The following is a 23850-nucleotide window of genomic DNA, read 5'->3' on the forward strand; positions in this document are numbered from 1 at the left end:
GATAAAGTCACATGTATCGCTAACTAAGGCTAGGCGCCTGACTACAAATATGGTAATAGGCAGTCAGAAAGGTTCGGCTGAGGAGCCCGAGTGTGAATAAAACACCAAGAGACAGGTAGTAAGTTTAAGTTATTGTATTCAAACTTATATTTTTGCATATACAGTATTTAGGGAGGTATTCAATAATAATAATAATAATATTGTCCAATAAGTATAAACAATAAACACAGTAAGAAAACAACAATAACAAAAATTAAACTAGAAAATTCCTGAAGAAATTTAACCGGGGCCTGCCAAAGTGTGCCCGTCGCCTTGGACCCAGCGTTCTGAGGCTAAAAATTAGCATCAATTCTAAAGAAAGCTGCAATGTAATCAATACCATGAGGAGAATCACAAGAATGTTGACTAACATGCACTTACACCATTCAGTATGATAAAGTAAGTGTATCAGCTAAGATTAGCCAAAATGCTAATGTTAGCCTGAATGCTGTCAGTAGCATGTGGGGCATCACTAGCATGTTGTCTATACTTGACTTATTCCATTCATAATACTGAACATGGCTAATAAGTCAGAAAAATAGCTAATAGCTTATTGAAGCTAAAAGGCTAATGCTTTTTTCTCTCAGGTTCCCTAACCTGAGATAAAAAGATAATACAAAATACTATTATTCTGCATTATCAGAAGCAGTTAGAAGATAGTTATCAGTTATCTGCATTATCACTGCTCTCCTTATGCGTTGCTATGGGCAGGCCCCAAAGAGGAATGACAAAAAATATTCCTACATTTGAAACTATGAGTTTTTAAAATCTTTGGATGCCTTGATGTTGATAACCAGCCCCTGCCTAGTTCATGCATTTACATCAATGTGACTTAACGGGTCTGTTTTTATATGTTTTACTTATGGCCAGTCTGGCAAGAGCTTTAAATGAATCCAAATAGTCCAAATACAGGACAACTGAGAAGGTCTTTGAAAATAAGGAGAATTAATGAATAGGGTTTTTTGTTGTTGTTGTTTTTTTCTTTTTTAGCTTTGCAGCATCATCTGAATTATGCAACAAACTGTGCCTTAACAAGTTACTTGGACATTAAGGGAGATTTATGTTTTCAAAGTCAAAATGTGTAAATGAATCTATGTGAAAGATGTTTTTGCTCTGAGAAGCCACAGCCATAATTATTAATGAGTATGTAACAAATTTGCTGTGGATAGCATCCTGTGTCTGCTGAGGAGTATATGTAAAATTATGTTACTTGTGATTAAAGTAATAAAAGTTTATTTTTTCTATTTTGCATGTGCGTGTCTATTGAATATTGATTCTGAAAAGCACTACAGGATCATGGCGCTCTTGATGGTTTGTGTATTACACAGACTAGCAGTGTTTAGCGTGGTGAAGCAATTATCTGTTTTTGAAATTCCTGACTGGATCTTTTCACTCTGACAAATGGAGAAGGCAATAAAAGCCGTAAACATTTAATCACGTGATTTATCACTTGATCCTGACAGTCCTGGGTATTCGGATGAACAGATGATCAGGACGAGCTTTATGGTTTTCCTTTAAATCAACGACCTCCGTTTACGCTTCGATGGTCTCCGAGTGAACTGTCCTAACCGTAGACGATCTTTGAGCTCACCTGTCGCTAGGATACTTTGCCCTCCTCTGCTGCCACGCCATTGGAGGATGAGTGATGGGGGAAGTATTGCTCCGCTGGAAGTTCGTTACCTTCGTTTAGAAAATCCAAGTCTAAAACAGAGAGCAGTCGCTGTGTTTGGAACTTTTTAGGTGGTCTGTTGTGTCAAAAGTGACTTTATTCCGTGATCTTAAGGAGTCCAGCCGCGTCGCGATGGAGTTTGGTGAAGAATCGTCGCCTGCTCTGGCCTTCGAGAAGGACGCTTTTGAGCTCACTGTCGAAGATGTGTATGACATCTCCTACGTGATCGGCCGAGATTTGTTAAAAATAAGCAGCACCGGTGAAGAAGTGTCGGACTTACAGTTCAGGATAGTCCGAGTCCTGGAAATGTTTGAAACTCTGGTGAACAAGTACAATCTGTCAGTGGAGGAGCTGAAAATGGAGCGGGACAACCTGAAGGCAGAGCTGGACAGGATCATCAGGGAGGGCTCTTCCTCCTCCGGACAGAGCGGGGTGAGCTTCATCCTCCGGCTCATGCTCTTGCCAGGGGGAATGTAGAGAAGTTTAACAATGTCTTTCTTGCCCCAGCAGCAAACTGTGGGAGCTAATCAACTGGTGGTGGACCTGAATGACCCCAACAGACCGCGCTTCACCATGCAGGAGCTGAAGGAGGTTCTGCAGGAGAGGAACCAGCTGAAGGCTCAGCTCATGGTGGCCCAAGAGGAGCTTCAGCTGTACAAGAGGTCACCACACAGGATGTTTAATTAAAACCTGATGTATCCGTCTAGCTGCTGGCACCGTTTCACCACTAATGCACAAAAAATGTTAATCAGTTTTTTTTAATTATTTGCATTAGAAGCACCAGAAAGAGTTTTATTGTGGTGTAACCCCACGCAGAGCATCAACTGAGACACAACTGTCAACAGTTTTGTAAAACAACCCCTCTGCAAGAACTGCTATGAGATTCTCATTGTATGATTACCTTGAAAAGAAGTAACTCTTTTAAAGTGTATCTACCCTAAAATCTACCCTAAACAAGAAAAATGCTTTAATTCGAGCAAAAAAAGCTACAAATTATGCTCAAAATTGCTAACATTTATAAATGATGTATTATTACAGCTATTACACTGTAATGAAAGAGCTGCTCGTTATACTGAAACAGTGTAATTTGTAGAATGTTGCAAAACATCTCATGCATATATATATATATATATATATATATATATATATATATATATACACACAGTACAGACGAAAAGTTTGGACACACCTTTTAATTCAAAGAGTTTCCTTTATTTTCATGACTACTGACATTGTAGATTCACACTGAAGGCATCAAAACTATGAATAACACATGTGGAAATATGCACTAAACAAAAAAATGTAAAACAACTGAAAATACCCCTTATATTCTAGTTTCTTCAAAGTAGCAACCTTTTGCTGTGATTACTGCTTTGCACACACTCTGCATTTTCTCGATGAGCTTCAAGAGGTCGTCACCTGAAATGGTTTTCACTTCATAGGTGAGCCCTGTCAGGTTAATAAGTGGGATTTCTTGCCTTCTAAATAGTCATGAAAATAAAGAAAACCCATTGAATTAGAAGGTGTGTCCAAACTTTTGGTCTGTACTGTAGATATGCATGTATACATACATTTGACCATTTGCATCAACTCTTTCTGTCCTCTATGGCAGCAGCTTTACAAACATAAAGACTACAGCTCATGAAGAGAGGCTGGGACCTCCTGGAGATGACAATTTAAAGAGAAACTTGTCTGAAAGATATATATTATATTATCACTTTTGCATGTTCTTTAAAGATATTGTTGTCCCAATAAAGTGTTACCTTAGGTCCAAATTTCACAGGTGCTTGTTTCAAAGTACTTGCTGTACAGAGGAGCAATGTCCTTTTTTCCTATTTAAAAAACGTATATAATCTTATATAATAGTCAGTCAGACTATCTGCACAGGAAGAGCTAGCAGTCAGCAACTTAACAAACATGCATCTTAGCTTTCCAACTTTACTTTCTAATATAATTCTCACACATTTCTAAAATGAACACTTTTTAAAACTTATGACTAAGAATCATTCTTAACTTTTAGATGGAAAACTGCCACGCTTGTAGTTGTAATTTCCAACACTTTTACTATATACAGGGTTCCTATAATTTTTCCAGAAAAGTTTTGAACTTGATTTAGTGATTCTGGACAAGTATGCAAAAAGTAAATAGCAATTTAGGGAAAGAAAGGGTTAGGGTTTGTCTAAATGTTGTCATTTTTGCAGGTCTTGCAATTAAAGTCTGACCATAATGCAAATATCTGCTGTAACCTTTTTATTTAAATGAGAGAAAAAGACTGAATTCTGCTGAATAGTGTGAAATGTTTCAAGCTCCTCAACTTTGAAAACAATTTTTAATTCTAAATTGCTGCACCATCTTTCCAAGTGACCATAAACCTGCCAATTCTTCTGCAGTGGGATTCTACCTCAATCTGAACCCGCCATGGTTGACGTGGATCTGGGCACGCCAGCAGCCACAGAGGATAGTTCATCCACAATAAATGAGAAGACAACTATAGGAAAACTGTAAGTTACAAATATTTCGATCTAAATAATAGTAATAAAAAAATAACTGAAATAAAAATATTTTTACTGTCAAAAACAAGTTTTACTATCACAGGTAAAATGCAAGGAATTCAAAGTTGTTTTTTTCTTCAGTCACATGATGCTGAGGTGAAGATAACAGGCAGATTATCCTTACAGCCCTTCTCCTGTGCGCTAATGCTGTACTTGTGACCCGGTGAAGTCATGCTGATGCAGAGAATGTTTGTGTGAGGAGTGAGTGAGTCTGGAAAATGTGTCCATCTTCTAAACTGTTGTCAGTAATTACAAGCTACTCTGACTTGGATTAGAGCGCCTGTCAGCCATTGACCAACCGTTCCAGTGACGGGACTACTACACATTTCTCCTATCGACGTTCCATAGTTTTCCCAAATGAAAATCCTGGATTTCTCAGTTTCTGGGATCGACTTTAAGGGCCTTTAATATAAATGTATGTCCTTATCTGACCTTACTGTAGGCTTTTCTACAGGACAATATCAGGAAATATTAAATTGTGATACTACTGACGAAAACTGCAATAATATCATATGAATGACCCACATAGCTTAAATACATTCTTTCTTTACCATTCACCACTCTGTATGAGCTTTAGCATCTCTAAAATTGTAGATCCTGTGTGAATATTAAGGGCAAATAGAGCCCTTAACACTTTTCAAATACAACTTATAGGGGTGCACAACATGTCACAAATGTTTTGTCATCATAATATCAGTGTGTTTAATGTTTATATTGCAAAGGACTGATTGGAGGAAAGTCGCTGTTGGCTAATATATTTCAAATGTTATGAACTTACATTTTTCATGCCAATGTAACATTTAGCCAGCTAGTCAGAGTCTCACAGCAGCGGACACAAACAGCTTTATCCAAAATACTAGAGGCCAAAAAGTGATGGCTACAGATGGGGGAAAAGGATATAATCATATATCAAACATGTCACAGATTGTTTATTGATGAATGGATGGAAGGATGATGGATTGATGTAAGGATTTATATTTTTTAAACAATAGTATGGAGAAAAAATTCTGGAAATGAAAATGTTGTTTATGCTTTTTCAGACCAGAAGAAAAGACTTAGATACTTTCGCTGACTGTACAGGAACCATGACTGGTGACACATGATAAACTAAACTGATTCTGGACTCTTTCTGTTTTTAGGTTTTCATTCAGGAGAAAATGAGAGGAATCCTTCAGACGAACTCTCTGTTTCAGAGGCAAATGGGATGAGCTTTATCTGCACAATTTCTAACCACTTTTGTAATTAATTATTGTTGTTTGCACAAGTAAGTCTAACAATATTTTGTATCATTTTTAATCTAATGTGATTTTTAGTATTACAATACTGGAGAAGCTGAACTATAAATATGTTTAGGTAACTGGAAAGTATTAAGTTAGAGTCATTCCCTGTTCACGCATTTTTTAAAAATGTATTTTTGCTCATTTAAGTTTGGTCTTAAATCATGAAGTAAACAAATAGATCAAATATGGTCCCATCCAGTCAATCTTAAAACAATGCAGATTTTATTTTTTTCCTGGAATTTTGGGGCTATTTGCTATTGAAGTGTTGTAAATGTTGCAGGTTATGAAGAAATTAGGAAAAAAATACCACTCAGGCATAATGTGTGATATTTTCTGTTTTTACAAATAAAATCTGCAGAATGGGTCATGCTTTTGTACCATGATCTATTAACTCTGATACTCCATAGTACTGTTAAAATACTAAATATTCACCTGTGTACAATTCAGTCAATCTCAGTATAAATGCAATTGTTTAAAGAAGGCCTCAGAGGTTTGTTGTTCATATAATCCAGGATAATGATATTCATATATCTGATAGAAGTAATTTTTTTTTCCATCCAACCAACAAGTTTGTTTCTGGAAAAAAAAATAGACATGCAGCTGTCAGAAGATAAAAGTTTATTCTAAAAAAGGTTATTCACAATTTCATTTGAAAGGGTATAATGTACAAAAATGTATAACTTTACCAATAATCAGTGTAAATAGTTTATCAGCTTTACAGCAATCAAACTTCCAGTTGTTGGAGCAGCTTATTTCATATTTCCACTGGTATTTTATTTAAAATCTTTGAGGCTGGAAGGCCTCTTTGCCATCACCCTAATGCACCAACATGTTGGTTAAAACCAAAAGATTACATTGAAGCTATAAATAATTTTTATCTTAGCTGTACAGAACCTGAATATCTAAACAGCAAACATCGTGAGAAACCACATAGTAATGAAGAAAATAAAGACAGCAGAGAACATGCATGACACCCTGCAGAGCATCATAAATGATCTTTATGTCATTCACTCTATAACCAGCATTCATTAGGCTACAGCTGGAATGAAAACTATTTTATTCTTCACATCAAGCTCAGGCTGTATTTTACTGTAGCCAAAATAGCACTCAATTCATTTAGAAAAAGAAACTAAAAGAATAAAAGCACATTTTGCAAAAAAAGAAAAAAACCCTAAAACACTTGGAAGTATTGAAGCTCACAGCTTCACTTCAGGCATATTTTCAAAGAGTGTCATTTTATGTACAGCTCACTTTTATAAAGACTGAGAACAACTGGTGTTCAGCATATTAAACCTTTCAGTATTTAAGCCAGGGGTGTGCAGAGATGGACTCTTTGCTCCGATCCCCGTAGTCGTAGAGCAGCTCCTCCTCTGCCTTGATGTCCCTGGAGGCCACAAAGATCAGATGAGGTGTCCCATCGATGGGGTGGAGCCTCGTCTGGCAGTTCCCACTTTTACTGTGGTTCAACAGCCGTCCAAGACGGTCAGTTTCTTGGGTAGCATCTATGCTGTAAAGCAAAGAAAGCAAAAGGTTTTAAGCTTCGATAGGCTGTAAGTCTTCTAGTTACATTGGTGTTATTTCAACCTACCAGTAGGTTTTAGCTTGATACCGGAAGTAATACATGTAACAGCCTGTTTTAGGGTCCTCGGAATACTGGGCCTCTTTCTTTTTGGCCTCAGCCAGATCCAGCAGGTCGCCATGGTACTCAACAACAAAATCTCCCTTTTTGAAACTCTTCACGGCAAAGACTCCTCTTCCTTTTCCTTCTATGTGTTTGACCTGATGACATTCAAATCTCTGGCATTTATTTGGTCTGGCGAAATGGTAAACCGCTGTATGAATGTAATAATGTTTCTGCCAAACACACATCTGAATATAGTATTTTGTGAAATACAAGGGTCACGTTACCTCCAGTCCTTCTTCAATCCTGTTCTTTAACAGGTCATCAATGCGTCTGTGTTCTTCACTCTGACAATCAGATCAAAGTTTTACTCAAAACTACAAACTTCAAAGTGACAGTTTCTCACCATCACTTAATAAAAGCAATCTTTTTTTTTTTTCCACATACAAACCTTAATCTCCATTTTAGTTTTCCTGTTACTTCTCCTGATGGGAAAATAATCTGTGACTTTTCTGTTTTGAAGAGCTTTGTTCTCCATCCTTGAGAGAAAGACATTGTGATTGTTCAGCCAGCTGTGAAAGTGCATCGGCATCTTGGCGAGTAATGCGGACATGATGAACTCACTTTTTTGCTCCAAGCTTGCGGCGGTGGGCTTTACTCTGAGGCGTGGCTGATGGAACTGCGTGGCTACCATCTGATTCTGCGCTGGGCTCTTTTTGCATTAGTTTGCCAGAGATTTGCTTTTTTGTCTCACTTTGACACGGCCCGTCCGGTTTCTGCTCTTTGGAGCTACAGCTCTTAGATTTTGCTTTATCGGTTGTGTCTGATGTGAGAAGGAAAGAAAGCTCAAAGAAGCTTCTTTAGAGAACATTGTAAAATTTTCATTTGTAGAATAAACAGGAAAGAAAAGGGAGAAAAAAACATGAATGAACAATTTTGGTGTAAAAATACTTTTGTTGTAAAAAGAAAAAGAATGCAAAAAAGGTCAAGAGTTATAAATAAGTTTGTCTTTTTGAAAGTGGTAATATTTCTGATTTGTCTCTTGGAAACTCGCCTTGCTTCAGCTTTGACAGACCAGGATCAGTGGCGTCAGAATCATTACCCTCCAGGATGAGCATGCTGGAGCTGTCGCTCAGCGGGGACCTGGGTTTTCCTGGACTGCGCAGACTCTGGAGAACTGACTGCGCTTTACCAACACATTCCTGTAAAAGTGAATTTTCTTGACATCAGAAAAAAAACCCATAAAGACCCAGTAGGGCAAAAGAAATTTAATATTGTACTTTGAAAGGCAGTTAAAAAAAACCTTGTAGCTGGCTGGGTTAAACAGAAACCCCACAGCACACCTCTGCAACCAAATTAAACAATCTGATTTACATAATGGGTGTATTTTATATAATCCCCATTGAACGGATAGAAAAAGGACGCAGAGTCCCATTTGAACATCCATGTTACACCATTTGTTACAAGTCATTTTATTAGATCTCTGTACATCATTTCTGCCTTATATGTATGTGCAAACAGACATTACAAATTAATAGTCCCCATGAAACTCAACCCTTCATCTTAATTATGACCACCCTTTCTCAGTACATCAAAAACACATTTCTAAACTCAATTGGGGGGAAAGGGCGCTCGGTGTGATAGACTAAAATTTGCATTCAACTTACATTAATCCACAGATTAGAAAATAAACTGGTTGTTCAGGTTTGGAAAAACAACTTTCTGTTTTGAAGCAAGGTCTGGAAATGCAATTGGGTTTCCATACCCTATGCTGCTTGATTAGAACACCTTTGCTTCTTTTCATGCCATTTCTCGAATCCTCTCAAAACATGCTAAATCTAATAAAGGCCTTTCTGTCAACTTAGAACAGCAGTCTTCAGAAACATAATGTTAAAATAATGACAGATCTTGACTGAAAACCAAAGTGAACTTGTGTTAGCCTGGTCTGGAGCAAGCTGGTTGCACAGGATAAGTTGCCATAGTAACTTAAGCATGAACCCTGCTGACTACATGCACACTTTATTTTGTAAACTTTATATTGTCCATGCCTGTACGTGGCATACGAGTATTTTGAATGCGTTTTGAAGTTTAATTTGCTTGCTATGCGAGTTGACAAGCGGGGGGTGTATAAAGCATAACATGCAGGAAACATACCTTGTTAATTTGTGGCTTGTTTTCCTTTGTCTCCGCTTGTGAGGTAGTTGTTTGTTCAGCAGTCTCACGTGTTTTTTTGTCCGTTTTTAGTCCTTTTTTCTTCCCTTTATAAACACAAGGATATCCAAAAATAGCTATTGAAGTTTAATTCTCGAAACACTATATACAACAGTCGTAAATTTGACCGTAAATTCTTACAAAACTGCGTTAAATTGGGTTTCTCGTTTTAGTAAATAATTTGCTATGACCTACACAAGGCAATATTTACAGCCCCTCTTATCCGCTTTCTAGAAAATTTCACAGCTGCATTGTACAAACAAGTAATGATAAACTTAACCTTTTGCCATCCTCAGTTCCTAGAATATCGTCCAAAAACAATGTTGTCCTCCGTGTCGCCGAGTTCTTGTGAGAGTTTAACTTAACTTAAATGTCGAAGAAATGTCAAACCACAGCGCGTTACACAGTCGGTATGGAGGATTTAAAAATCCTTTTGCGATTCCCATTGGGTAATTTAATCAGAGAGGCGGAGCGCGTGCTTCAGAGCAGCTTCCCCATTGGTTGCAACTTCTACTACATGTATTCTACAACATATAAACATCTGTATTATTTTTACAATTCACAAAGCTGTATTGCATGTTACTGATATAAAAAATATCGTTTCAAAAAGAAGGAATGAAAAGTCAAATAAATACATACAAAGAGAAAAATATATAAAAATACTAAAAATAATCATCCTTTTTCTTGCCCACAAATGTAAACAATTAAAACAATTCCCACAAAAGAAAAAAAATCACACAATATAAACCAATATTTATATTCTGTGGTGACATAATGTTGATCATCTGAAATCTTAACATTTTTAATGAGATTTTTGGGGAATAGGCTTTTACTGGCACCTAGTGGAAGTAGATGGGAGGAGTAGTACCAGTAATAGATAAAAAAATCTTATCATTAGATCAATAACCCTGAGTAACTAAGAGAATAAAAATAACACAGGATTTATAATACATTTTTCAGAAAGAATAAACTGTTTATTTCAAGATTACAATGGACTAGGGATTCACCGATTGGAGTTTTCTGGCTGATCATAGTTTATTGATCTCTAAAAAGCCTGATCTGGCCGATATAGCTAAATATAGGAAGAATGTCACTCACAGTGGGTTGACTATTTTTAACTGCAAACATGCAGAAATGACCTGGTGGGCTGATCTATCAGTCAACCCTCTCTCACATCAGAGCAACAGATGACAGTAGTTGATTTTCGGACATTTGCTGAGGCCAATAAGATCAGTGGATAAGGCAGACTTCACATACAATATCAGCCGATCACAGATCTCCTAAAATTAAGAAGCTTGGGGTCGATAAATCGGCTGCCAATAAATCGGTGCACCCCTACAATGGACTATCCCCACAAACATTTTACGCGTTGTCATCTCCAGGTTTATTGTCTACAGCCAAGGCTTCATTAAAAAGTCTTTTCCTCTCCAAATTCTCATTCACTCTCTTCCGTTTTTCTTGTTTCCTCAACACAGATTCTTTCTTCTTCACCACCAACTCACTGAGTTCACCCTTATACGCCACATCAAGTTTCTCCCTCATTATATCCCGGGCACGCTTTCGGTTTATATCCACAGATCTGGTCTGATGACACTACAGGAAGGGATGAATAAGAGAGAAACAGAAGTTATAAAACACAATTCCCAATTCTAGCTCCCAGCAAATTAAAGTATTAAAGTACATATGTTTCACAGCAATATATTCTAAATATTTCACATATAATGTTGTACTTTTTGTTATTAAAAAGTGGAGAGGACCGACAAAAATAACCGATTGCTTTAAAACTTTCTAAAAATTTTTTTTGTATGACAGTGAGAGAATTTGTGGATTTTTTTAAATTTTAGGAACCCAAAACAATCAGTTGATAAAATGGCAGTCCTTTTCCTGACTCCCTCTACCCTCTTTTTTTTAATGATCCACTTGGATTCATTGCTGTTGTAATATAATCTGACCAATCAGCACTAGAAACGTCAGCTCTAAAACATAAAAACATACATCACTGCTCACACTTACCTTTCTGCCTTTTTAAAGTAATATTAAGGAACTTCCTCACAATACAAGTCTAGCATTTTAAGGTGTAGCATCTGTTTGAACGCTTAGATAAAATATATTGATTCTATTAATTATTAATTAATGTAACCTAATCCAAGTGGATTAATAAGAGATTGTATGTAATAACTGTGCGAAATAAATATGATCCTAAGCTTCTTAGGCATTATAATCCCGAGGCAAGGGTACATTTACTTACTATAAATGGGAATTATAATAAATGCTAGTTTTTAGAGAGACGTTTTATGTGTACTCTCGTATATTAAAATATCGGTGAAAATCAGAAATCTATTATCCACTGTTTATCACATGCAAAAATAGTAGTGCGGATTTAATTGACAGAGAAAGTAAACCCTGTCAGCCAGAAAGCACAACAGCTAAGCCTTAAAAATGGGACAAATAGGAGAGCTACCTTCACTACAATCCCGGTGGGGATGTGTTTGAGCACTACACAGTTGCTGGTTTTGTTAGTAGCTTGTCCTCCTGGCCCGGATCCCCTCACAAACTGCTCTTCCAGCTCTTCCTCCAACAGGACTGGGAGATCCGGCAGGTCCTTCTTACCAAAAGCCGCAACCCATGAGGGTGCAGGCGGGGTCAGTCTGAGCAGCGGAGAGAGACCAGGAGTATTTTTCCACATGAGCCGCCTGGATGCTCCCAGTAAGCTGCTGGTGAACGGGAGAAGGGATGACATCACATTGCAATTTACACAATCAGCAGCAAAACTAAAACTTTCCAGTTTCCAGATCGAAGAAGGAGCAGCCTCCAAACCTCACTGTGAAGCTCGACCTTCCGCTTTGTTTATTTTAATAGGGGTCCAATCAGCAGGCTTGCTTTTTTTCTTCGAGGCGACAATGAAGGTTTTGCTGACTCAATAGCACCACCGTATGCTGAACAGTGGAACAAATCAAAATTGCAACACACAAAAAAATCAATTAAACAACAAAACATTTTGTTCAGTTTATTTATATGGCACAAATATATATAATATATATATAGCAAATCTCCCTTCAATGAATTTTTAATGTAGTTTATGTAGAACTATATTTAAAAATAGTCAAAGTCAAGTCCACATACCAATACATTTCTATTTCTAAAACAACGCAGTACTTTGACTTTGGCCATTTTGGTCCGCATGGGAAGAGATTAGAAACTGTCCTAGGAAAACCCAGATGAAAGACACTGGCTTTTGAGGACAAATTGGACACCCCTGGCCATCATGGAAGGCCAAAACCAAGTGCCTGGAATAGTGCAGAGGAACTCATGTACCAAATAAGGTCCTGATGTCCCACAGTTAAAATGTTAAAAAGAGTGATGGTGACAGAGATAAGATCCTGCTAGACTTTGGGATCCAGATTATAAACCAGAGATTACTGTCCAACTGGACATTGTGGTGATAGAAAAACGGTAAAAGAGGGGATTAATGATAGGTATTGTGATTCTATGGAATACAGACCTCAACAAAAGAGAGAATAAGAAGCTTGAGAAAAACCAAGGGCTGAAAGAAGAATAAACCAGAGTATTGAAAGAAAGGCAAAGCCTCAGTGGTGGCAGTGGTCATTGGAGGACTTTGACCTGTGACCTCTATACTGGGAGAGTAGTTTCTGCAGATTCAAGTAACAATCTCTGACATCTACGTCCCGAGGAAAGCAGTCCTTGGAACCTCAAAGGTACACCAAGCCTGTGGTGGAGGACATGTACAGTGTCTTTCACAACAAATTTAAACATATAAACATCTATATCATGGCTGTAGTTATATGTTATTTAAAATTATGTTGTTTATGTAGTATCATGTAATTTTATTACAGATGAGACATGTAAAGGATAAAAAAAATCTAATAAACTTACACTGCTATTCAGAAAATACATCCTGGATAAAAATAGCTCTGATTTTTTTTCCACATACACATTAATGGACTGTGATGTAATGCTTCCTGTTCCTCACTGACAGTAACTAAAATGAGTAAATCAGGAAACAGGTCATCAGGAAAAGACAATCTGTTACTGATGACCTGTGACGACATCTGTCTAGCATGTGGAAAGGAAACTTACATTTTCATCTAATCTTTCAATTCAAAAAGTACTTTATTATTCCCAAAGGAAAATTAAATGTTGTTGTAACTCATTAATTCAAAGTTTTCAAAGAGTTATTGTAGATAGTGATGGCTGTTGGCAGGAAAGATTTCCTGTAGTGGTCTGCACTACACTGAATCTGAAGAAGCCTCTGACTGAAGATACTCTGTTTTCCCATGACAGACTCATGAAGAGGATGGCCTGGGTTGTCCATAATTTTCTTGATTTTTATGAAGAATCCTTCTTTGAATCATCATCTTCAGAGGTTCCACATTCGCCCTAGAACAAAACCAGAACTGAACCAGCCTTCTCTATCAGTCAGTTGAGCCTTTTTAGATCCCTGGCTCTGATGCTGCTGCCCCAACAGATGCACTCATGTTCACAGTGGTGCTCATTGAATCTTTATGAAATGAATACATTTAGTTTTTAGTGTGAAAATTTTCTTGTGGACTACCAGTAGAGATTGAGCTTTATAAGATAGATAGATAGCATTTATTGTCATTGAACAGGATCCAACGAAATTTCTATTGCAACTCCCGTGCAAAAAGTCAAATATATACAATAAGTAAAATAAATAAATAACTGCATTGAGATAAATGCAATTATCTCAATCGTGTAGAATATTAAGGTGTGCCCAAGGTGTGTCTAGTGGTGCATCTGTCAACTTTGTGGTCTGGTTTCGACCAAAATATTTTATTGCCACCAGGGGGAGCGCTACGCTCAACGCTTTGCAGATTGTTAAGCGTGCGTTGTAGAAGTGCAAATGCCGAAAATTACGTTGGTAATCCTTTCAAAATAAAAATAAAATAATTTTCTTTTGTCGTTTTTCCTTGTGTTCTATTGATGTGGTCCGTTAGCATTTGAAGTAGCACATTCAAAAAGGAAACTGTAGTGAAAACTGAAGGGCGCTTTGGGTCTTAAACGAATGCAACGTCACTCTGGACTGTTAATTTGAAAGGACTACCGGAAGTATAATGCTCTCCTTACCCGCGTTGTATTCACGTCGCGCTTGGGAAGGCTGAAGTCTAAACAGCGGTTCAGTCTTGAGAGGACTGGCAAGTTATGATGGTGAGAGCTCCCTGTTCGTCTTCTCGTCGCCCTTCCCGGTTCTGTGGACGGAAGGAGCAGCCAATGGCCTGAGCACAGCCCTGTCTGCGTTTTCCTCACCGCAGGACGAGCCCACTCACCAACTCACAGGATCGTAGTGCGGATACTCCAAGGACATTTTAACGTTTACACAGCTTTTGGCCTTTTCTGTCGATTGAGGAAATCCAGCGTGTTGCTGTCCCGCGCAATGATGTTGCCAGATTTTGTAAACATGGGGAGAACCTGCGGTTGGTTTCATGTAGCCCACCCCCGGGGCTGATGATGTGTCTACGGGTGTCATTTTTAAACGTCGTACCCGCATCCCTTCCTCTGCCGAGGGGACAGACAGACAAACAAACAGACGGACGAGCCAGTGAACGGAAATCAGCCATTGACTTTTGTTGCGCTCCGTTCGGCCATGGCATCGCTGAGCTCGGAGGCTGCCTCATGCTGAAGGGATATCTGTGTTACTGGAAGAAGGTGGTGGCCATAAAACCCAGAGGAGAGACTGATGAACTTTGAATCCCAGACTGCTGCTGCTGCTGGAGGAGGAGTGTGTTGAAGGCAGATGTGCATCGGGTTCAGGTATGTTTTCAGCATTGCCAGCCATCAGTTTGCCTTTACCCTGCTGCCATGTTGCTAGGTAACTAAGAGACGGTGGGTTTACTTCAGTTCATCTTCTCGGGGATGTAACGCCACCTTCGATAAATCTTATTTTCCTTACAAGCCGTGCATTCAACATGTGCTGTGCTCGCTCTCCAGCAGACGTGTTTAGACCAACTTTGCATGCAGAGCATTGTCCTGCACTCCTGTGATCCATAACCCTGTTGCAGCTCACAGGGAGGAATGCATTAACAGATGAGGAGGTGTTTTGATACCCCGACTGTGACATTGGCAGATCTTATCATGCATATGATTTTTATATGGGCTTTTCAGAAAAACTGCCCCCTGGGAGCAGATGCCTTACCCTCCTCCCCTGCAGAAATGGCCATTGAATAGACTCAAGAAAACCACATGTTTTCAATTCTGCTTTTTATATAGCACCAACTTAAAACTATCGTCGTGGAGCACTTTGCAAGACAAACTGGGCGAGTTCACGTATAGAAATGGTTAAAGTATGGAATCAAACTTAAAGCTGCACAATACATCAAATCAATATTGTGATCCCTTTTCAATGGTTGCAGTTATACTGACTCTGATGCAATATTTGGTTGGCTGTAAAATTTCAGGTGGGGATATTTCAAACTGCTTGCAAATAATATATTCATCCAGTTTGATGGACTGTCACTGTGTGTCAAGCCTCTATCAAAATGTTCAAGCTGAAGGAGAGTGGGAGGAATATAGTAGGCCATCAAAATTTAATGTTTTGCTTGAAATAAACCAATCATATAAACAGTTTCACATTCGGCCTCATACAGTCCAATAAATATTATCTAATTTTATAAAGGCATTGCGACTCTCTGCCTGTGTTTTCAGTTCAACCAGAGAAAACATTCATTAACACTCTAGATTTAAGTATTTGTTTATTTATTCCAAATCATATCGTCATTGCAACATTCAAGAACAATATAGCAAGTGGCATGTTGTTGTGATGTTCAGCCCCTTCCCATGCATTTCTAATATTTTGTTCCTGAACAAGTAGCTTCCCAGTATATGTGATGCACCTTTCCACAGGGTACTACTTTCTAAACTGCAGTAAAAATGGTTATGTGTATAATAAACATTGAGATGGATGATACAGAGGGTCTATTATTAGATCTGTGAATATTGATGGTGGTGGAAAGGCCACAAACAGCCTTGAACCGACTCTGTGTCTTTTCATGGCTGCTGTTTGAACGGTGTGCAGATGCACATGGTGCCAGACTAATTGTATTCCTCAAGCTTCATGCCATGACCTGTCCTTTTTGTGTGTGTCCATTTCTCAGAGAGCCTACACAGTGACACATAGGCGTGAGACTTTATGTAAGACCCTGCTCTGCTTTAAATAACAGCATGCTTGACGAGTCTCTATCTCTGCAGCCTCTCGAGGAACAGAGGAATAGCAGTCAATCGTGTTTATGTATACCAAGAACCTGCATGCCAGCAATTTCTTGCATACCTGAGGCCTGTTTTTGTTCCAGTGTGAGTCCGTAATTCTCTGCATCAAGAGTCCCTCCACTTGACTCAGCAGGGCCAGTGTGAGTCACTGAGGCAGCGCTGACTCGCAGGCTGTGGTGCCTGTTGTCCAGATGATCACTGTTCCACGAGGGCAGGAGCGGCTGCACCTTTTGTCACTCCGCTCTCACCTTCTGCTTTCCGCTCAACACCTCAGCAGATCTTCCAACTAAGATTGGAAATTGTGAGTTTGTGGGGTTTTAATGTAAAAGCTACGTTACGAAACTGAAACCGTTGCTTGAACCTAATTGAACATGATGAAACATGCAGATAAAATGTGTTGAAGGCAGAAATTCAGGGCACACACACAAAAACAAGCAGTTTTGTGGGCCAGCACTGCTGCGGCTGAAGTAAGTTCTGCTTTGACGTGTTAAAACATGAGTCCTGGATGCTTGATGTTTTTAAGACGTGTATATACAGCATAAGTCCTGCTGTTAGCTTTTTACATATATTTTGGGTTTTGTTCCTTTTGATTATTATACAACAGCAATCAGCAAAAAAACCCCAGCTCTTTTCTGAGCTCCATATCATTTCAGCACTTTTGTACTCTTGCAATGAGATGCATTTAAAAAAAATATAACTTAAGATTCAGGAAAAAGTTTGTGATCATGCTGCTTGTTTCAAGAAGAAGCAAAGAATTTTCGGATTCTTAAATTTGTTTGTGTGCACATGAGCTTAAATCTGTCGTTTTGACCGTTTAAGATAATGCTGAGGTTTCTTTGCTGCATACGCAACAATTCCTGTTTCATACACCTAACCAGTTTTTGAGGTTTGGACATTCTTCCCTCCCCCCTGCAGAAACTTGCACAATGTACGCTATGTCCTAAATGGGAAAAGGCTTTGTTACAAATGCAAATTTAAACACCTACAGGGTGGTTTTAAATCTTTAGGGAAATGTTTCTGCCCTGTTTGGCCACTATTTTCCAATCAATTACTAACTTAATATTTTTGTTGTGTAGAAATATTTAATTGGTTTGCAGAATTTTATGTAAGGGAACCTGAAAAAGTTTGCTGTGCGTTTTTGCATTCAGACACTCTAAAAACCCAGTACAATCATTAGCCTTCAGCAGTCATATAGTTAGTGAGCTACATGACCTAGATTCAAAACACCATGTGTGGTGAAATACTAACATTCACCTCACTATGAACGAAGTATCCTCACAGTAAAACATGGTAGTAGTAGCATCATGGTATGGGCAGTATGGTATGCTGTCCTTCTTGTTCTGCAAGAAGGACAGCAAAGTTGCTCCGAGGTGAAACCAGCTTAATTTCTGGATTCAAACCTTTCAGAGGCTGCAGAAGATTTGAGAGTAGCATGAAGATTCATCTTCCAGCAGGACAAAATATTAAGCAAACAGCCAGAGTGACAATAGAGCTGGTTTAGATCAGTGTTTCTAAACCCTGGTCCTCAGGGCCCACATTCCTCCATGTTTTAAATGTGTCTCTGCTCCAGTTGGTCTCAAATGCTTTAAAAGGCTGTTAACCAGGCTTATAAAGCCTGTGTAACATCCATTTAAGCTGGATGTACGGCAGAAGAGAAACACCCAAAACATGATGGGCATTCCACACCAGAATTGAGAAACTTTGTTTAGATCAAAGAATATTCATTTGTTAGAATGACCTAGTCAAAGTACAGACATGAAAACTGGTTGAGGCATACACTAGAATACTTTGGGTGATTGTAGCAAAAAGGAGGTTCTATAAACTATTGGCTCGAGTTATACAATTAACTGCCACACTTTTAACTCTTTTTTTAAATTTAGAAAACCGTCTCTCATTTTCTTCCAGTTCCCCTTACCAATAAAAATACATAAAAATTTGTGGGTGAAACAAGGCAGCAAAGTTCAAGGGGCATGAACACTTTTGCAAAGCGCTCTAAACTAAATGTTTTTATAATTCCACCAGAATATTATGAAGTCTTGCTGCATTGCTGACTCAAAAAATAAGTGCAGATGGGAATAAAAGACAGCCTCATGCAGGGGTCACTGATTTCACATTAGCCCTCGCGGCTTTTATAAACACACATTAGGACTGTGCGCAATGTTCTCATCTTAGTTTTCAGCTCCCGTCAAAAGAAGTTTGTTTTTTTTTCAAACAAGATGCTTTTATGATATTGTAATGTTAAGTAAGAAACGGGACTGACAGCACACTGTTTTATATTCTGCTGTTTTTATAAGCAAATTAAATGTTGAAAAGTTCAATTTGAAATAATTAATCCAGAAAAGCAGATTCTCATTTATCACATATTAAACATTAATTCAGCACATATTGTTTTTCTGGCTGTAAAAGATTTCTAGATTTAGGTTTGGTTTACTTAAAATTAATGTGGGAGTTGAATTGTGTTTTTTTATTCCTTTGGTCTTTTAAGGATTTCTGAACACGGATTTGAATGTATATTTCTGGCTTTACTTTTGTATTTTGTATTTTTCATAACAGATGAGAGAAGAAAAAAAAATTTAAGTATGCTTTTCATACATCCGTGAGATAAATGTTTAATTTTAACATCAGACAAATGAACTGTGCCAGTAAAAGATGGAGCGCAGGTTGCTGTGAACCTGGTTACTGGATGTTGTGATGCTCCACAGTGTGCTTCCTGGTGAATGGGGAGCTATAATTTCTAATTGTGCAAATCCTCTGCTAATGTTTGCTCTTCTGGGTCGCACTGATCTCCTTCCAGAGGCTAAAATTGCTCTCCACTCCAGCAATGGTATATACAGTTACAGGAGTGCCTGACAAGCTGCTGCTGGTCATGAGGAAAACACTGTAAATAAATGCTGTACGTCTGCGTGTTGTGACGGCGGAGTGGAAAATTCCTGACAGAGGAGCCCGCAGCTCTAGAGCATGTCTCCCGGCCTCATTTGAGTATTCATAGCAGCACGCAAGTGACGGATCTGTTTTCCTGCAGGAACCCTCACTTTAACTTATCAGACCCACCCCAATAGCACAAATATGTAATTCTGTAACCAAGAAGAACACAGAACACAAGTGAGTGTGAAGCCTTTGAGTGATGGCTCGTCAGAGTAGAGAGTCGAGACTCACTTCCTGCCGGTAAAAGTTTGGGTGACGTATGCAGCTGCTTACATATTTGAGCTCAGAACGGGGGCTTTCTGCACTGTTTATCAGCTCAGATCTGCTGCACAGGAAGAGCAAAGGAGCACCAGGTGGAAACTGTAAATCTCTTTTTAGTCTGTTACGGAAAACATTTAATGTGCTGTTTGTTGCAGCATTGAAGTCTTTACTCCCTACATGGCTTTAACTTCGGTATGTTTTAAAAGACTATGAATTGCTTCAAGCATCCCACTCACCAGGTAACACAATTACTTCCCCTCCGACCCAGGAGAAGCTGTAATCTTGAGGACTAGCAGACGAGATGCAGGAGATAGAGGCAGAGATGAAGCAGCTGCTCGACTGTTAAAATGACTGCTTACTTTGATATTCTGGTCTGCTAGAGTCAACAGACGAAGCAGACAGACTATAATCTCATATCTCTGTGCGGTGAAGTATCCATATGCTTTATATTAGCTGGATTAGCGTGACTGCTTTACTTGAAATTTTAAAAATTGCTTAAAATTGTTTGATCTATGAAAAGATGCTGAGAGTATTCAAAGAGTATTCATTTAAGCTATCATAGGGTTACATTTGTTTTCTCACATTAAATATTCTCATTACATTAGTTGTGTTTGACAGATAAAACCCTATTTGGGAAATTTACCTGGTATTTTTTTCCCCTTTTTGGGAAGTGTTGATCTGTGCAGACATCTACTTATAAGCAAGTGTTCTGAAATACTCAATGGGCTTTTATTCATTGGTTTTCAGGGGTTTCAGGTGGTATCTTGTTAATTTGGTAACAGCAAAGCACTCGTACTGACTAAATAGAGAGCCATGGTCAGCAACCTTTATAGTACATTTTGCTTTTAATAAACTGTCCAGAGCCCGTAAAGCTGCAAAATGCTAAAATTAAAAATAGCTTTTTAAGTTTTAGAAATATGCACTCATGAAAACTTGTTTTATGGTAAAAAAAAAAAAAATACAACAACAACTTGACTTTATATGTTTTGGTTTGACCAGCTTTGCAAGGAGGACTGGAGCAAAAAACTTGAGTCTCTAGATGTGCATAGCTTAGAAATGGCCTAAATGACTAGCAGCTGTAGCTGAACTGAAAAGTTGCTCTTTAAAATATTCAATAAAAGTGAAAGTCAGATTTTTATTTGTAAAAACAAACAAAAAAGGTTAACATGTATGCCTTTCCTTTTACTTCACAATTGTGCACTACTTATTGTTTCGTTAAATCCCAGTAAAATACATTGTTTGTTTGAAAATGTTCAGGCAGCACGAGTACTTTGCAAAGCACTGTTTTTCTACGTCTTCTTCTGCAGGTTTAAAAACTAAAAAGTCACGAGTATTGATATTAAAATTATTGTTTACATATAAATTTCCCACCATGCTGTTTGGATCTTCAGCTCTGCGCTGAAACCTTGTGACGATCAGCCTAACATCCCCTTCTGAATTGGATAATGATGATTGATAGATGAAGAACATCACATCCTGTTTATTCGATTACCGTCTTACACGCCCACACACCCCCACACCCCCACACACACTTACACACCCCCACACACACTTACACACACACACACACACACACACAGGCCATTTCAGCAGTTTACAGAGTTGCTGTGATTTTAAGCTTTGCACAGACAGAACTCTGTCACTGTTCATCATGGTATATTTTTGCTGTATCTCAATGTCTGATCTTCTGTAATTATTTGTGATTGTCGGGCATCTTGACAGAACCCGAGTTGTGCCTCCATCTTGTACCTGGGCGTCAGTCAGGCGCTGAACAGAACGTTGTGTTTTCTCTGCGCCTTCAGTCCCAAAAAACCTCATCTTTCTCCCCCCACCGCCCGCCCTCCCACCTCGACTCCCTCGAACAGGTGATGCTAGGTTGGGCTGAGCTGTTGACAGGGACGAAAGGGGTACAGCCTGTCCCCGCGCATCCCTGATGAGCCTGCTGATGAATAGCACGTCAATGCTAATGGTCCTACCGAAGCGTTGTCTGGGAAATAAAACAAATGCTTTGTGCGGCTCTCTTCCACGCCCCCCCCCCTTCTTCGTGGACACCACCGTTTCTGGCGGTGTGGGTGGGTGGCCTCTAAGAAGAGCTGGGGTCTTTTTATAGCAGCCGTCCACCCTCGCTGTGTCCTTACCAGAGTTTCATTTTATAAAAGAGCAATCAAGTCAATTGAATTTGTGCTGTCAGGGAAGGAGGACATTTATGTTCACCAGGCTTGTGGATGAAGCGAAATGGAGGAAGTCTGACACACACACACACACACTCCACAAGAAAACTTCTTTGCTCTTAAGCAGGAAGGTCTGCTTCTGTGAGGCAAAGTCGATGTAATAGAAGCTAATCTAATCTGCAAGGAGCATTGTCTGCTGTGAGAAATGCTGTTTGTTCAACTCATTTGCTGTGGAAAGTCACTGACCATCAGAGGCCTGTTTTTTCCTCTGTGGTTGCGTTCTCATTTCCACTGTTTTCTGCAGTATGGAACATGCTTCATGCTGTTCTTTCGTGTTTTGTTCTCCCTGTGTTTCTCTTTAAGCTCTTGCAGCACTCTGAGTCATGGATCATGTAAAATAAAAATGACAACACAGCTTCATGTCGTTTTACCCACGCTATCCTTTTTTATTTTTTTACAGGCCACAGACACCTGATTTCTCTAAGTCTAAAAATAGAGTAGATGCTGACTCCCCCTCCTCTCTTCCCATCATTTCTTTCCCTTTTTTTGGTCTAGCAATAAATTTCTGCAGGTTTTTCTATACTGACTTACTGGTGTATAATTATACACACAATCCTACAAATATACACAGCTGACTAATTTAGGTTAAATGACCGCTGGAGAGTTGCAACCTGACATCACAATTTTTTGTAGCCACCATATTGATTTAAGGAATCAAATTTTATTTTTTTATATTAACAAATTCATTAATTTGTTAATATGTCCCTCTGTTTGTCTTATCTGACCATAAAACTAATTTCCACATTGAACTATTTGATATTAATGACTAGAAGATTGAGAACACTTAACCAACTATAAAGCACCGTGGTTGGAGCAACATGCTGTGGGTATGTATGTTTTGCTAAAGGTTCTAGTGTTGCTTTGGTGTGAATATTAATTTAAGAGGGTCACTGCCACATTTTTTGACCTCCTTTCAACTCACAGCTACACAGCTGGGTTTTCCAGCAAGACAGTGGTCCCGAACATGCATCAAAACTGGTTTTGGAAGAGGTAAAGCAGGCTAATATTAACCGTCTGTAATGGCCTCAACCTCATCTTGACTAAAATTTATGCTTAAAAGCCATGCCTGTGTCAGGAAACAAACTAATTTTAATGAGCTCTGCTATTTCTGCCGGGAAGAAAGGTCAAATGTCCAAGCCAGAAACTTTTTGACTGCAACAAAATGTGTGGAACTTGCTGGGGGGTGTTTATTCAAATGTTAGTGGGGTTGTATGTATTTAAGCATGTAAAATGCTGCTTGTTCTTTTCATCCAAATGTAGTTCTGTGTTCCACCGGGCGAGAATTTATTTATTCTGTGAATTTCTATGGGAGGAAGACGTCAGCAAACATTTTTTCTAGGTCTAAATGTTTCTGGGTTTTAATGTATACGGAACTGAGGAGAAAATCCCAAAGAATTACCATGATACTTGAAACCTGACCTCAGAACCCACTGAAATGTTAACTACAGCCATTTAGCCAGGCCCATATTTGAAATTGGCCTTTTATGGTCAGCTTAAGGGACAGCTCTACTCTTTGGGCAGTGGGCAGCTTGCTTTTTGGAAAGGCTGTACAAAATGGGTTTAAGGTATTCCAGCAAAGGGCAACAGGCGGCTTTTCAGAACAAGCTTTGCTATCATGGATTGTCTTTTATCCGAGTTTCAACGTGTCCTCTGAATGATCAGCTCTGCTCAATGAGCTGATGATTCAGTGATTTGGTTTGCTTTAGAGACTGATGTTGCATAATGGAAAAGTAGAAGGTGAACCAGCTGCAGCTTTTTTGTGTTTAGTTCAAAGACAAACCTCCTTTTTATAAATCAAAGCGTTTTGCAGCTGGTTGAC

General features: G+C 38.8%; 4 protein-coding genes across 11 annotated transcripts in view; 2 read left to right on the forward strand and 2 right to left on the reverse strand.

Annotated features, from left to right (window-relative positions):
• The first annotated feature begins 1495 nt into the window (after positions 1 to 1495).
• Positions 1496 to 6689, forward strand: rilpl2 (Rab interacting lysosomal protein-like 2). 2 transcript variants are annotated; one of them, XM_028033706.1, is made up of 4 exons: positions 1496 to 2140; positions 2216 to 2370; positions 4099 to 4209; positions 5400 to 6689. In XM_028033706.1, exons 1-4 carry the CDS (start codon positions 1841 to 1843, stop codon positions 5419 to 5421), a joined length of 588 nt encoding a protein of 195 aa, XP_027889507.1. In that variant the 5' UTR covers positions 1496 to 1840; the 3' UTR covers positions 5422 to 6689. The 2 variants fall into 2 exon arrangements, with proteins under 2 accessions (XP_027889507.1, XP_027889508.1); XM_028033707.1 differs by having other exon boundaries at positions 1501 to 2140; positions 2219 to 2370.
• On the reverse strand, positions 6139 to 9983 carry kmt5ab (lysine methyltransferase 5Ab). 2 transcript variants are annotated; one of them, XM_028033703.1, is made up of 8 exons: positions 9653 to 9983; positions 9316 to 9419; positions 8216 to 8363; positions 7786 to 7984; positions 7613 to 7700; positions 7449 to 7508; positions 7129 to 7319; positions 6139 to 7047 (listed from the first exon to the last, which is right to left on the reverse strand). In XM_028033703.1, exons 1-8 carry the CDS (start codon positions 9660 to 9662, stop codon positions 6837 to 6839), a joined length of 1011 nt encoding a protein of 336 aa, XP_027889504.1. In that variant the 5' UTR covers positions 9663 to 9983; the 3' UTR covers positions 6139 to 6836. The 2 variants fall into 2 exon arrangements, with proteins under 2 accessions (XP_027889504.1, XP_027889505.1); XM_028033704.1 differs by lacking the exon at positions 9653 to 9983 and having other exon boundaries at positions 8216 to 8380.
• Positions 9984 to 10322: 339 nt separating this feature from the next.
• Positions 10323 to 14616, reverse strand: mtrfr (mitochondrial translation release factor in rescue). Of its 2 annotated transcripts, XM_028033709.1 has the most exons (3): positions 14479 to 14616; positions 11834 to 12086; positions 10323 to 10965 (listed from the first exon to the last, which is right to left on the reverse strand). In XM_028033709.1, the coding sequence occupies exons 2-3, from the start codon at positions 12056 to 12058 to the stop codon at positions 10735 to 10737; spliced, it is 456 nt and encodes a 151-aa protein (XP_027889510.1). In that variant the 5' UTR covers positions 12059 to 12086; positions 14479 to 14616; the 3' UTR covers positions 10323 to 10734. The 2 variants fall into 2 exon arrangements, with proteins under 2 accessions (XP_027889510.1, XP_027889509.1); XM_028033708.1 differs by lacking the exon at positions 14479 to 14616 and having other exon boundaries at positions 11834 to 12280.
• Positions 14617 to 15035: 419 nt separating this feature from the next.
• Positions 15036 to 23850, forward strand: part of LOC114154533 (membrane-associated phosphatidylinositol transfer protein 2) — a 52589-nt gene continuing 43774 nt past the window's right edge. For all 5 annotated transcript variants that reach the window (XM_028033696.1, XM_028033698.1, XM_028033700.1 and 2 more), the window contains exon 1: positions 15036 to 15162. The gene's annotated coding sequence lies outside the window, so the exon portion shown is untranslated. The remainder of the gene's footprint in view (positions 15163 to 23850) is intronic.

This window comes from Xiphophorus couchianus, chromosome 12 (assembly GCF_001444195.1).
Source record: "Xiphophorus couchianus chromosome 12, X_couchianus-1.0, whole genome shotgun sequence".
Lineage (NCBI taxonomy): Eukaryota > Metazoa > Chordata > Actinopteri > Cyprinodontiformes > Poeciliidae > Xiphophorus > Xiphophorus couchianus.